This window comes from Plectropomus leopardus, chromosome 21 (assembly GCF_026936395.1).
Source record: "Plectropomus leopardus strain MGB_pleo_1.0 chromosome 21, ASM2693639v1, whole genome shotgun sequence".
Classification (NCBI taxonomy): Eukaryota; Metazoa; Chordata; class Actinopteri; order Perciformes; family Serranidae; genus Plectropomus; species Plectropomus leopardus.
Genome location: NC_142196.1, coordinates 681,976 through 696,800, shown reverse-complemented (window position 1 = coordinate 696,800; position 14,825 = coordinate 681,976). Strand labels below are relative to the sequence as shown.

The window sequence follows — 14,825 nt, the reverse complement described above, 5'->3', positions numbered from 1 at the left end:
TAGCATTACATGACAGTGATTTACTTGTTCCACCTTCAGTCTAATAACCTGAGAGAGAGGGAGAAAGTAAAGGAGGAGGAGGTGGATGCTGCACTTTGAGAGCAGGTAAACAATCAGCTGTCTTTCTCAGTTTCCAGAGGTCTACACAGGAGGAAGACGCAAGAGTGCCATGGCTCTGCGTTGGGAGGCAGGCGAGTTTACAAAAAACGACTGAAGAGGATCAAGTCAACATTTTGCCATCTAAAAGCATCAATTGTCAGTGTTTTACCCTGTCAGGTTAAATGCAGTGTTGCAGTTGTTTGTTTCATCTTGACATCGTGACATAAACTAAACGCTTCTGTGATGCTTTGGGCAAAACTAAGACAATGAGAATGTTTGTGGCCACATTTCTTTAGGTTAAGTTAATAGAGAACCAAACAGTATTATGCTGTACCATCAACAAGATAACCCTTGATTCTGGTCTGAGATCATGCACTATTTTCAGATCCCCACATGGCACTAAATTGTCCTCATCCCTTTTTAATCAACTCTCAGAGCTGCTGGTTTTATCTCCAGTTAGACCAAAACTTCTATAACTTGCTGTTTTTATGAAGTAAGGTTTATTACAATACTGACAAGGATGGTGCCAATACACAGTTTCCATTTAAAACTAATTATTTTGTTGTTGTTTTTTCAAGTGGTGATGATATAAATGAGAGGCAAACCCTAGTTATAAGCTTTTGTGTCATGCAATAATTTTCTATAACTGTATGCCTTCTCGTGGGTTACCACTTGCCTATTGAAGTGTTTAGGTCCAATACACAAGCTCAGAATCTCAAAAAAATCTCAAAGAAAAGAAAAAAACTGCCTTGTGTTTGAGGATAGTAAAGGCTGAGACTATCTTAATACAGAATAACATGCCATATGTACATTAAAAGAATTACTGGTCACTGTAAAGAGAGTTCAACTGAAACTAGTATGAGGCTTCAGCACTGAGTTTTACAAATCCAGTGCTCATCAATTGCAGACTTATGGTATAATGCTGCCTGTAGTGTTGTATATTGGTCTTGTGTTGAAGTATTTTCCTCCTTTGTGTTTTCTGTAGACCTGCCCTCTAAGGTTGAACATAGGGCATAATTTATGTTGTTGCTAGGATGAGGTTTGATACCACAAAGGTGAGCTGTTGGAATTTGGGCTAAAGGCCATGTCACACCAAGCCGATGGTCCATCAGTCAAAGTTGGTTGGTGGTTCAGCACAGTACACAAGAAGACAAGTGGAATTGAAAAATGTAAACAAGGTCGAGGGAGTTGGGTCAAAACAAATTTATTCTATAGGGTAAGACTGTTTTTCTTTTGACATGGGCTCTGAAAAGAAACGTTTCCTGATGGTTTGTTTTGTTGGTAAATCTGCTTTGTTCTTTCAACATTAGATTGTGTTGCTAATGTGCTAACTGGCAAACTAGCATCAAAACGGTCTCCCGGTTTCCCTGTTTGAAAGATTATAACAGATGACTGTCGGTATGGAGGGGTATCTGCTCTCATGCACGTGCATTGCATACATGCTGGTTGGTCATTGCTATATAAATAAAGTCATTTGCTTTATTTATATAGCACATTTCATACAATGTCGGCTCAATGTGCTTCACATAACAAATATGCACAAAATAAAATAAATTAGGGTGTAAAGCATACTTATTAGTAATATTAATAAAGGAATACAGATTGTTTAGTCCTCACCCAGCTGCCAACATAGAGTACTCACCCATACACAGCAAGAGAGAGAGAGAGATGGAAGGAACGTGTGTTTATGCGCAATTCTTTGGCTGAGACACGGCAGTGTTGCAACACGGGGCTTTCATCACTGCTAGTTCTCTGATGTCGGTTTGAAGTGTCTGGACCTTTACATTTTCTTTAGATTAATTGATTTATTGGGGGCAGCATTAACAAGCTATAAGCAAAACACTGACATTATTAAAACATTAACCAGCCGCCAGGCAAAAATGTTGGCTTTGAACCAAACCACAGATATGTTCTATTTGTACATTTCAAGGGTATCATATCAACCTTTCTGAAGAGGTGTTGCTCAGATTATTGTCGACCACTGTTCAGCACAAGCAAATAACAAAAGCAGTTGTGTCTTAGCAACACCTCGGTGGCATTTCCAGTGGCATAGTTTGACACCAAAGGAACAGGACATTTTAAGGTATTTTTTTTAAGGTCCAACACTACATATTAGGCAAGGCAAGGGGGCTTGACAAGCCAGAACAATAAAATAGAAAACCATATTAAAGGATCGAGACTTACAGTAAAAGAGTAAAATGAAAATATATAAAAGGTAAAATTAATTACTAAATCATTTACAATAAATTTAAAAAAAAATGTAAAATAGCACAAGTGCAGGCAAGGTGCGCCAAGATAAAATTATTATTTTAAATTATTTAGAGTCCAGTTTAAAAATAAGTCCCAGTCATTACTGGGTGGAGTAGGCAGTGCTAAAATGGAACATGGTCTAAGTTTGTCTAACATCTTCTGGGAGGTTATTCCAGGTGTGTGCTACGTGATAACACAATACTGCCTCACCATGTTTAGTTCTGATTCACTGGGTGGTCAGCAGGCCGACCCCTGATGTCCTGAGGGTCTTAGAAGGTGTATATGTCATAAACATGTCAGAGATATATTTAGGTGCTGAGTCACAGAGTAATTTATAGACAAGCAGCAAGATTTTGAAGTTAGATCAGTTCTCTGAGTAGCCAGTGTAAGGACTTTAGAACTGGAGTAATGTGGTCATATTTCTTATTTTTTTCAGGATTCTCGCAGCAGCATTCTGAATAAGCTGAAGTTGCTTGATAACAGCATATTTTGAAAGGCCTTTGAACAGACTGTTGCAATAATCTAATCTGGGTGCGCCTTTCAAGGTCTCGCTTTGACATTAGTCCTCTGACTCTGGCAATGTTTAATAAATGGTAGAAGGCAGATGAACTTACTGATTTGAAGTGGCTGTGGAAATTCAAACCTGAGTCCAAGATAACCCTGAGGTTTGTGGCTTGGCTCTGAGTTATGAGAGAGAGGAATTCAAGGTGAGAGCTGACACTGTCACACTGTCTTTCTTTCAGTGGCCAATGACAATGATGTTGGTCTTATCTCTGTTGAGCTGGAGAAAATTTTGATGCATCTAATCACTGGTTTGCTCAATACAACAACACAGACATTCAGTGGGTTTATATTCACCTGGTGAAAGCAATATGTATATTTGCGTGTCATCTGCATAATTATGGAAGACTAGCTTATTACTTTGTATGATTTGGCCAAACAGAAACATACAGATATGAAACAAGAGGGATCCTAAAATGGAAGCCTGTGATAAGGTACAAATGTTACATCTCCATGGTTTGCAAAGGCCTGTATTGCCAACATATATCCTGGCAATTTGGGTGGCAGAACAGTGTCATTCATTTGAAGTCTTGTCCAATATTCACTCTCTTTTAAGCTTTTGTCTGGTCTCCACTAACATGTAAGAAACACATATGGCTCTTGTTAGCTAGTATTTTACTTTGTCTGTCTGCTGATTGGTGCTTTGCAGGAGGTTTATTTTGTGAGTTAATCAGAGTTTTTTTTCATACAAAACAGCTGCCTGCAGCTTCTGGATATTGGGTTAATGACTGCACAGAAACTGAAAAAAAAATAAAAATAATAAGTCGATAAACCAGTCAGTACATTTACATGCACAGTTAAGTGGAGCAACGGTTATAGCTAGATCAGGCCATTTAATTGGACTACCCTGTCCCAGTATACGAGCACTGGGGGAGAATTCATTAATCAATGTGAGTATGTCCTACTCCGCCACAGTAGATGGAGATATGGCCCCTTTTAGCTAGCTGCTATTGGACCTGCTTCCAGTTGATGTATTACATCACATACCAAGTTAGCAAGCAGCAAACGTGTTGCATGTCGAACGGTGAATCTTTTCAGCGCTGTGCAATTCATCTTGTTTTGTTTTCTTCCCTTCTTCTTTTGCTTTTCTTGGCTTTCTTCTCCAGATTTATGATGTTGGACTTCTTGGTCAAAGTCCGGTTAGGGGACCATTGAGCATGCACTGAACACCTAGGCCACTTCAGGTCCGACTGAGGCGTATACATGAAAAATTCAAATCGACCCTCAACCGCATTATCTGGGTGTGTTAGTCTGACTTCCTAGAAATTTGTCTCAGTACAATTTCAGTCAGACTGGAATGTTTACATGTGTTGTAAAAGTCCAGTTTTAGTTGGACTAACACAATAATACAACTTTTGTAACGCTTTCTATGAAGCCCATGTCTCTTATTTATTATAATGCATTATAAACATACTTATAATGTGTTAGAATGCCTCTATATTGCTGTATAATGAGAGTTAAATGCAGCCATGGTTATTTATAATGCTTTATAAAAAAAAATCATCACTCATTATGATGCCAATGTCTATAATGAATTATGAACATACTTATTATGTGTTGCAATGTGCATAAATCATAAGTGGTCCTTGTTTGCCTTAAGTAAAGTGACAAAGAAAAAGAACAGCACATAATATGCTGTAAAACGTAGTTTTGAACAGATATGTACATACAGTACAAACTTTGTGATGATGAACATTCAAAACAACACAGAGATAATGATACAGATATGAGCATGAAGATGGAAGATTGTCTTCTGTATTATTCAGCTATGATTTAGAGGTATAACTCTTCCTCAGCTCAACAAGGGAGATAGAGAAAGACAAGGGGGCAAGGGAGCAGCAGAATTTATGAATGAATGTGAATGCGAATGGCCGTAACGTCAGTTAAGCAGTCAATTAGAAGAACAAAACAGTGTTTTCTGGTTGTCACAAAAGTAAAACCCTAAAGCACAAAATCAGTCCTGTATGAAGCTGCCGTACTGAGCTGGGGTGAAATTCATCACCCAGAAACCCTGCATCATTTCACATTAGAAAGAGTTTTCAGAATAAAACCTTGAATTTTTGGGATTTGGAGACATAACAAACACGACTTTTATGTTACAGAATGATGACTGTTGTTCTAAAGTATTCTGTATATTTAGAAATGCTTACAACTATATGCACACTATAACACATTATAAGTGTGTTCATAATTCATTATAGACATTGGCATCATAATGAGTTATGATATTTTTATAAAGCATTATAAATAACCATGAGTGCTTATAACTATAATTATACAGCATTATAGGAGTATTATAATGAATTTTAAGTATGTTCATAATGTGTTATAATGCATTATAGAGCTATAATCATAGAAAGTGTTACCTCGACATTTTCTAACATCATGTAAATGTAGTGACTGTGAGCAACAATTTTAGCATTACTTTAAGTCATTAGATCTATTGGAATTATGAAAATAATGGTCATAATGCCGCTTTCATCAGGAGCCAAACTGGGGAGGGGGCAGCATCCCAACAGTAACTCTGCATCCAATGACTTTAGAAGTATTCCTCTGCTGCAGTTCAACAAGGAGACACAGAACAGCAGAGACTGACTCATACAGTATTAGTTTCAGATGAACATAAGAATGTATTTTTGCAGAGAGGGACTGAGGGACATCTTTTACAGTGTATTACCTCTATGAAGAGATTGCTTCAAGGCAGATATGGATATGAGGAATGATTACAGTGAAGTCTTTAAACATATATATGACATTTGAATATTTTATTGAGACAGAGACAAAAACTTTTTTTTTTTTAATCTGAAACTTTCCTTTATTTACAAGACAACAATCTGCCGACAGTAAACTAAAGGATGCCTGAATGTTAGACAAATGTATCATTGAGTCTTCTCTTTGCTAAGCTTTTCTGGACATTGTAAATGTAATTCAGATTTGAAAGCATATTTTGATGTTATTGTATGTCTTGATAAAGCAAATGCTACATTGCTGAGTGTATATTAATTGTATTTTCGTACTTTGCTTTTTTGCCGCTAATTAATACTTAAAGGTGAGCTGGATGGACATAAATCAGCACAATATAGAAACTATAATACACCCATACCTTGCACACATAATAATAACATGATTTCAGTAGGGAATGTCAACATTTTAGAAGGAGTAAATATAAAGCTGTGGTTGCTCTCTGAGTGACTGGGATAATTCAGGACACAAAATCCTTGGAATTCACCCTTAACTAGCGTCACATTATTCTGACTGATCTATAGTAGGACAATCCAATAAGTACAGGTATTTCTCAACAGTACTGTCAAAGTGCTCAGAACTAAAGGACCAGTGGCACAATATGAGCAGTGGACATCAACTATCCTAAATCTCAGTGCTTTGGAAAATTTCATAAATGAAAGTGTTGTATTTTTTATGCAATAGAATTATAAAATGAATGTTTGCTTACTGTGAAACTACAGTATACTCACATGAACTTCTTGTTGATGTTAAATCAAATTCTGACTATCTTCAAACATCCAGCACTTCTTTCAAATTCAATGTAACAGGGGAATCGTGCAGAATTCATTTTTAAGCACTTTTTTTGTGGCTTCCTTTACTGGTATTTAAAGGTTTTAATATTTGCAAAGCTTTAATATTTCCAGCTACTCTGAAAGCAGCTTTGAAGAGCTTGGTACTTTCTTGACCTTTGATTCAACTGACCTTAAACAGCATTGTTTTACATTTTATGTTTGTATGCTTCATTGTTAAATTATAGCTTACAAATCTCAAGGATTGCTTGCTAATGTTTAAACATTCTGTGAAAAAGTCCCTCCCATGGTTTCCTGGGTTTATTGGGCTATTTATGACTAAATATGCGGGGGCTTTTTACTTTGTATTCCTCGTGCAAGTATTTAAAAGATTAGTGCGACAATAAAAGATATATATAATGAATGTTGGTCAGTGTTATGTGTTTAGGTACATGAGCGTGTTCTGCCAATGATAAGAGATTATCAGGCCATTGTCAGAGAGAGACAAAGTTCAGACATTGTGTTGCTTTTTTTTCCAGAAATTTCTCCGAAATAACTGCACCTTTTTAAAAATAAGTGTTATCATTAAAAACTTTGACCTTCATATAAGTTAAATGGTATACTTGACACCACATTTTTTTCCATTTTTGGTGACCAGCTATGAATTGAGATAGATGGACTCTAACAACCGCTTAGATAATAATTTCAACCTTCACCCTTGTTTTCTCTACATAAAAAATTCACTCATGTTTGATTTTTGACCAGCTGGACTTATTTTCAATGTGTCAAACCCATCAAAGCTATGTCTGATATTATATTACTGATTGGAATGATGGACAAAACTTCTAAATAAGACCCAGGTTCCCTCCATCAAGTCAAGTCAAGTCAATTTTATTTATAGAGCCCATTATCACAAAACATGGTTTGCCTCAGTGGGCCGTACAGTTTACGACATCCTTCTGTCCTTAGACCCTCACATCACCCAAGGAAAAATTCCCGAAAAAGAACCCCTGAAACGGGGAAAAAAAAGGAAGAAACCTCAGGAAGAGCGGTAGAGGATGATGTGGGATCCCTCTTCCAGGACGGACAGACGTGCAATAGATGTCATAAATAACAAATGAAATACAATCATGGCAAAAAGGAAAGAGAAAGGGGGGGGGGGTTGAGTTGAATTTTGATATTAATGATGAATATATTTTTTAATGTTGGCATGAAGTCACATGACCTGGGTAGCTGACCCATCTCCCCCTTCAGTCTCTCTCATTATTATGACATTTGCCCTCTTAATGCCCCTTTCTCCACAGCCTGTCAAATAAATGTATCCCCCAGGATTCCAGCAGGAAAATGAAACTGTTAAATCGCTCCCTTCAAAGCCAGACTCCACTGAGAAAAACAGTGATTTAACATCAGTGAACACAAGAGCTGCTTGTCTATAGCGGCCTCCATCAGTTAACCTGTTTGTGTTTTTGTGTGACTTTGGTGTTTGAAAAGGTTAGTTCAGAAACACCAAAGTTACACAATAGCACTAACTATACTGATGGAGGCAGCAGTATATGGAATGCTAAAGCAGTGAAAATACTGTCAATATAGCTTACATTTAAACTGATATTGATTTTTTAAAATTGGGACTGTTTTTAGGTTGTTAAAACACATTTTGTTGCTGGTCTCTTCATAGCAGTATTGCTTCTGTGTGGGACTCCAGCCTGGGGCATGTTGACTGACATCTGAATGTAACACCCTGACTATGAGTAAGTACCTCAAACAAGCCAACATCAAAAAGTCCAAACAATCCCTTTACTGGGCAAAGCATTTGAATTTGCCATACAGTATAGTATCATACACCAGGGCTAACAGAGTTATTATTCTGGAAATTAACTATCTGCACCAAGTAATATGATAACTGATAAAAGGTGTCCCTGAAAAGCATAAATGTAAGCATTTCAAGGCATAATCACAGATAATCATCTATGACATTCACATACTTGCTATAGCTTTGAAAAACACAGCATGGGACCCTGTCTTCCCCATAAGGAATACCACAAACACCAGCGTCTTGACTTTGGACTCCTGAAAGAAAGAAATTACTTTGCAGAATCAATAAAGCGAGGAAGAGCAATTACAATAACATGAATTTAACACATAAAAAGAGAAGTGTGGTGTCAGTCTCAGCTCTCCATGCTGCTGCTTCTCTAACTGAGCAAACTAAATATTATCACTGTTCTTGTTGATACATATGCAATATTGAGTCATGTATGTTTGACTCAATGTAAACATACCAAACAACACACAAAGTTTTAGAGCAAATCATTTTTTTCACTGCATAGTGAAAGCACACAGTTTTCCCTCTAATGTTCCTCTGAAATGATGGCAGGGTTATTAGACCTGCCATTAAAAGAGATTTGACATTTCCAAGCTACTTAGCATTCACACATACCCACATAAATACACCCACCTCTGACACACATACACACACAAATACACACACAAATACACGCCATAATCATTTTTGGCTTCATAATGCGTTGGATGAGAACAACAGACTTCTCAGTGCAGGCAGCAGCAGCACTCACCACTAATTGAAACACACAAGTAATACCAACTGTGAGTTCCAGTAAATAATAACAAATCCAAAGCTGACGGGAGAGAACATTAAAAGCACATTTGCTGAAGAGTTGCCTGGTGCAGTGTTGTCTTAGGCTTTAGACAAAAATTGCTTATTACTTTTAGTCACATTTTAGTCATTTTTACCATTCATAGTTTTAGTCCAGTTTTAGTTAACAAACACTAAAAATGTCTGAGAAGGTTAAACCTTTAGACATTACTCAACCTAGTCAACCTTTAGACATTACTACTTGACAGGTTGTATCAATTGTTGAAATTCCATTTAGACATACCTTTTACCAGAAATAATTTCTATACATTTACAAACCTGCATTTCTCAAGAGTTGTTTTTGACAGCTTTAAAGCACACACTCAGTGATCACTGTTAGAAAAGCTCAAAAACAAATAACTCTTTGACAACTAGACAACGAGGATTTCTACTAGGGATCATACTACTGCACCAGCAGGTCCATCTGATCAGGGTGTTTGCAAAGAGTGAACAGATCTGCACACTGTGAACATCATCATGTGTTTAAAGCCCAGGCACTAGGCACTATTCATAAGGCACAACAACATTTGGGACATGATTTCAATTTATGTTAATCTCCACGATCAGTAATTTGCTCCAGGGGATAAAGTAAGTCCTCACAAAGTTTTCACAGTTTATCTTAGACTTTTTATAAAAGTCAAAATTCGGGCTGCACGATATGAAAAAATCCTGTTGAGATTGTTTTTAATAGATTTTGCAGTTGTGTTATGAGTGGTGACTTTATTGGGAGTGGCTGTTTTGTTTTTCATTTTCACTGAAAAAAAAAATTAAAATGAGATGATGATGATGATGATGATGATGATGATGATGATGATGATGATGTTGTTGTTGTCTCTGCTGGGGTCTGTACCAAACAAGCATATTCCCTGAAATCTGGAATGTGATTTGCGGGCCAGGATGTGTCTATAGCACAACTAGGCTTCTTTTTTATCTTTTTTTTTTTTGGTTTGATATTTTGTGGAGTAGAAGCAGAAAGTGGCATGAGATGTGGCATGATAAGTATAGTAGTCAGCATAGTCAGCAGAGTAGCTGAAATGAAAAGAAAATGCTTTTAAAAGCAGCACTCTTGGCTGTCTGAAACAGATGATCAGTCCTTCCTGGGTCTGATCCTAAGTGTGTTAACTGTGGAAGGACTTAATTCGAATCAATAGGCCGATTTCCTTAGTCTACAAATTTAATAATCCAATCATTGTTATTTATTACCATAAACATATAAAAATGTAAATTTGAGGATATATGTTCACAGATTTATCCCAAATTCAAAACTTGTTGTTGCTTGCATTGGACAAACAATTTAAGGATTATGAAATCATGTTTTTCTCTTGTGTCTGTAGTGTTGAAAACACAAAGCAAACCCCCAGATACAGATGGTCCCGTGAAAAGAGGGTTCATTTTACCACAAGGAAAGATGAAAATGTTGGAAGGAGGATTGGGGTTCAGGGTCCGTGTGGAGGAGGCTGAGATGAAGCAGGCGTGGGCAGGCATGGGCAGGTGTGGGCAGACGGTGAAGGCAGCATGGTAATCAGGTGAGTTGACAGGCAGGTGGGTGATGATCCACAAAGGTTGGACAACAATCTGGCGGTAAGCGGTTGGAGGGCCAGGGTAGAAACACTGATGAGCTGATGAGAAGCAGGTGCGCTTGATGAGCAGAGACAGGAACCAGAGAGACCAGGGAGGGGGATCACGCTCACGCCAACACACACACACACACACACACACACACATGCACGCACACACACCCACACACACACACACACACACACCTTAAATAATGGAAGTATTTAGCAACAAAAAGACTTCTGGTAAGTTAAATGTGAGGATTTTTAAGGGGATTAGGGTCAAAATCTTAACTAATAGATACCTCCGTGACTGGCTCTCATTTGTAAAAAACAAACACTGTGTTTTGTAGAAAATCAGAGTCCTCTGTGTAATTACAATATCCAGTGTAAGCTAACTATAATATTTAAGATTGTGGGTGATTAGTGTCATGTTGTGCAATAAAGATTCATTTGCCAAACGCATGTGATGTGGTTGATATAAATAATCATCTATCCATCCATCCATCTTCTTCCGCTTATCCGGAGTCGGGTCGCAGGGGCAGCAGCCTAAGCATGGAAGCCCAGACTTCCCTCTCCTGGGCCACTTCATCCAGTTCTTCCCGGGGATCCGAAGGCATTCCCAGGCCAGCTGAGAGACATATTCTCTCCAGCATGTTCTGGGTCTTCCCCAGGGTCTCCTACCGGTGGGACGTGCCCTGAACACCTCACCAGGGAGGCGTCCGGGAGGCATCCTAATTAGATGCCCAAGCCTTTCTCCGAAGTAAGCCCACAATCAAGCTGTGATGTCTCCCAACCTCCTGTCCTCTCCACCACTCAGCCTCCAACATTCACCCTGTGCCACACTCCCCAGCTTCAAATGTCCACCACCGCTTGTCACATTCGATGCTAGAATGGATCACTCAGAGGGAGATGGGCGGGATCACCGCTGCATGTCATCAAATTCTCACAGCGGAGCCAACCAATCACACCAGCATGTAGTTTCTGGCAGATTTTTTTTTAACATTGAGGACCTAAAGCTTTCTCTAACTGTGAGATTCATATAGTAACTATTTAGATTCATATAGTAACTACATGGACTGCACTCGTGCTAATTAAATGTTTAAAGATTCAGCCTGAATGTCCAGACCTCTTTTTAAATCAGCTCAAAAGCGGTTACAACATGAACGTGTCACAAAACGTAAATTTGTTTTGTTCAGTTGAAGCTGAAAGAGAAATGATATTTAGAGTTGAATGAGGAGTTACTCAGAGCACAATGATGAGTGTCTTGTAAATTATTGATACTGGTTGATATTTACTCAGGTAATCTAGCTTGTTACAATTTGAGGTAGCCTTAGTTGAGTAACTCCATTGGACTACTTTATACTTGTATTTTTTACATTATTCACTTTTAATGGAGATTTAACTCGGCAGAGTTATAAAATTACTGAAAGAGAGTGCAGTTACCCGGGTTATATCTAATGTTAGCTAGCAAGAAATCAACTGTTCACTGTTAATTTCTTCACTTTTGTCACTGTAATGCCGCTCCATACAGTGAGTAGTAAACTCCTTCCCCACTTCTTTGAGAAAATAATCTAACTTTGATGTTGCAGACGGATCATAGACTGTATGTAAAGACACAGATATTATATACAGTCTATGGGACGGATAAACTGACAAAATCTGCCAGAAACTACATGCTCCTGTGACTGGTTGATTTCACTGTGAGCATTTGATGATCTTCTGCGGAGATACTGTTCACCTCCCTCCGGACAATCCATTCTTACATCAACCTCTATGCGGCAAGTAGCGGACCTTGCGGAAAGGGACACCTGTATGTAGCATGTGTGTGTGTTTAACATCACTCTGCACTCAACGTTATATCATACCTCCAGCATGTAAACAATATTTTTAAAAGGCTACGTTGTACACCAGGAGTGGGGTCACCAATACTAAGAAATAATTCTGAGAGTAAAACTATGTCAAATAATTACTAGAGTACGTTAGGCTCCTGCATGATCAGTAGGCATCAGAAGCTCATTAAGAGCATTTCATGACTCAATTTCATGAATGAAATTCATGATGGAATTTTATAATGGGTCTATTCATGTCCTCTGTTATTTGTTATTATTATAATTTTATTTTTTTTAATGTTATTTTTATCCATTTTCTGCATATCCCACACGTATGGCCTATAAGGCGGTCTATTGCAAATTTCTTTTATATATATTTTTTTAACAATCTATTTAGGCCTATTAAATTAGCCTTTGATTATGTTCTGGCCCGCCATCTAATTGCTTAGAAAAAAATTGGCCTGAGGCCAAATTTAGTAGCCGACCCCTGCTGTAGTCTATATGTCAATTTCCACTGGCTCTTCTGCGTTGTGGATCAACTCCGTCTCAGCTACAGCAGTGTGGACTCTTGCAGATCAGATAGGCTCCTATTTTTGCCGGACACCAGAGCACTTCACATCAGTTCAACTAAAATTCACACAGAGCAGAAAGGAAGTCAGACAGCAATACAACATTATAACATCCGGTTAATTTTCAGAATAAAACACTCCGCTGATTGCATATTTCAGTTAACTGCATCAACAAAACGTCAAAATGATCGGATCCAGGCCTGGAGTCAACAGGTCAGAGGTTTTCAGAGGTGCCTACCGACAACATGGACAAAGAGAAGCTAGTTATGGAAATGGAAATTCACAAAATTATTTATGACACCACACATCCGGTTTTATAGGGATAAACATAAAAAGGAAATGGTGTAGAACAACTTACTGGGAATTATGGGAGTAAATGGAGTTATTAGGCTACTTCTTCTTCTGTACTGATGTAATGTGTGTGATTCTGTAATTATCACAGGAACTGCTGGGTCTCCAGTAGTGCTGCGCCGTGCCAGACTCAAACCGCAATCAGTGGGAATTGACTGATGAGGGAGCACAGAGCAAAACTGCAGCAGAGCCATAACACAACGCACATGCAAGCAGTGGAAGTCCCGGGTAAGGATTTAAAAAGAATATAATTTTATTTCTAACAATAAATTATGTTTTTTACAGATTTCACACCAAGGACAATATTACTTATATTACATATCACCACCTTTATAATCAGAACAAAATAGCATTCTACAAAAAACTGGAACAGACTTTCAATGCAAATGGATATAATTTTCCAAATGACAAAATAAGGAAGAAAGCTGGTAACACACTGACAACATACAAAAGGACAAAGGCAACAGGAGAGGGCAAAATCACTTGGAAATGCTAGTCAATACGTGTTGCTTTGTACATATATCTTCAGTGTTAGTGGGACTTACTGAAGTGTATCAAGCTTCCATTTTTTTCCTGTTTAGTATTTTGCCACACACAATTTATGAGGCTTCATCAGGGCCCCATAGTTACAACATTGAAGAGGGGGAAGCAGCAGACAAGTGGGAAAAATTCCACTGTGGGCTTTATTTTGACTGATATTTCTCTCTTTTACAGCAAATGGATGAAATATTTGGTAGCTTTGGGGTCGGGAGTGATCCACCAGGCACCATAATCTCCACACCACTGTTCCCCAGTCACACCCCATCATCCAAGGGGACAAGGTGGAGGAGGCTGAAAGAGAAAAGAAGCCTTTGAAAGGAAAATGACAACATGCATGGGTGAGATCCTGGATCAATTGAAGGAGATGGAAAAGCAGCAACAACAAATTATTGATTTTCTAAAAGAGAACAATAAAAAATAAAAATGTGAAATGATATTTAAGTGTCTGTCTTTTCAATATGTTGTCAAGAAACAGAAAACTGAAGACTGTTTTGTAAATTGAAACTCACAAGCTAGACACATGAACCTCTAGAGCCACTGATACTCCGAGATCCCCTGCGGATTTTGCTTGAGTTCTTACAACCCAGTCACCATGAACTGCCACTTGGAGGCACAGCAGAAGTCTTGATGATATAGAGGCACTTCAATGAAAAGGTTATTCACTTAATTCCTTAAAACACTGTAATACGTAGTATTTGATTTTAAACTTGCCATTTGATTTGAGGTGAGTCCTATCAACCTGTGGCACACTGCATACTAGTTCACAAAGATCTGAATAGAAAAGAAAACTAATGAAAAGGAATGAGTATGATGGGTGTATCCTGTCCTTCAATGTGGGCACAAATCCTGTCTCTGTAATGAAATGCATCCTGGTTGTTGAGCTGTGGTGGGCGTGGATCCTCAAT

The 14,825-nt window shown here is 38.1% G+C and overlaps 1 protein-coding gene and 1 long non-coding RNA gene across 4 annotated transcripts in view; both read left to right on the top strand.

Annotated features, from left to right (window-relative positions):
* Positions 1-5,907, top strand: part of palmdb (palmdelphin b) — a 106,870-nt gene extending 100,963 nt beyond the window's left edge. For all 3 annotated transcript variants that reach the window (XM_088071811.1, XM_088071812.1, XM_042510030.2), the window contains one exon: positions 131-5,907. In XM_088071811.1, coding sequence (XP_087927937.1) covers positions 131-214 — 84 coding nt within the window. In that variant the 3' untranslated portion in view covers positions 215-5,907. The remainder of the gene's footprint in view (positions 1-130) is intronic.
* Positions 5,908-7,650: 1,743 nt separating this feature from the next.
* Positions 7,651-14,480, top strand: LOC148185968 (uncharacterized). The gene is made up of 3 exons (XR_015775343.1): positions 7,651-11,391; positions 13,472-13,608; positions 14,095-14,480. It is a non-coding gene; the product is annotated as an uncharacterized LOC148185968 (long non-coding RNA).
* The last annotated feature ends 345 nt before the right edge of the window (positions 14,481-14,825 follow it).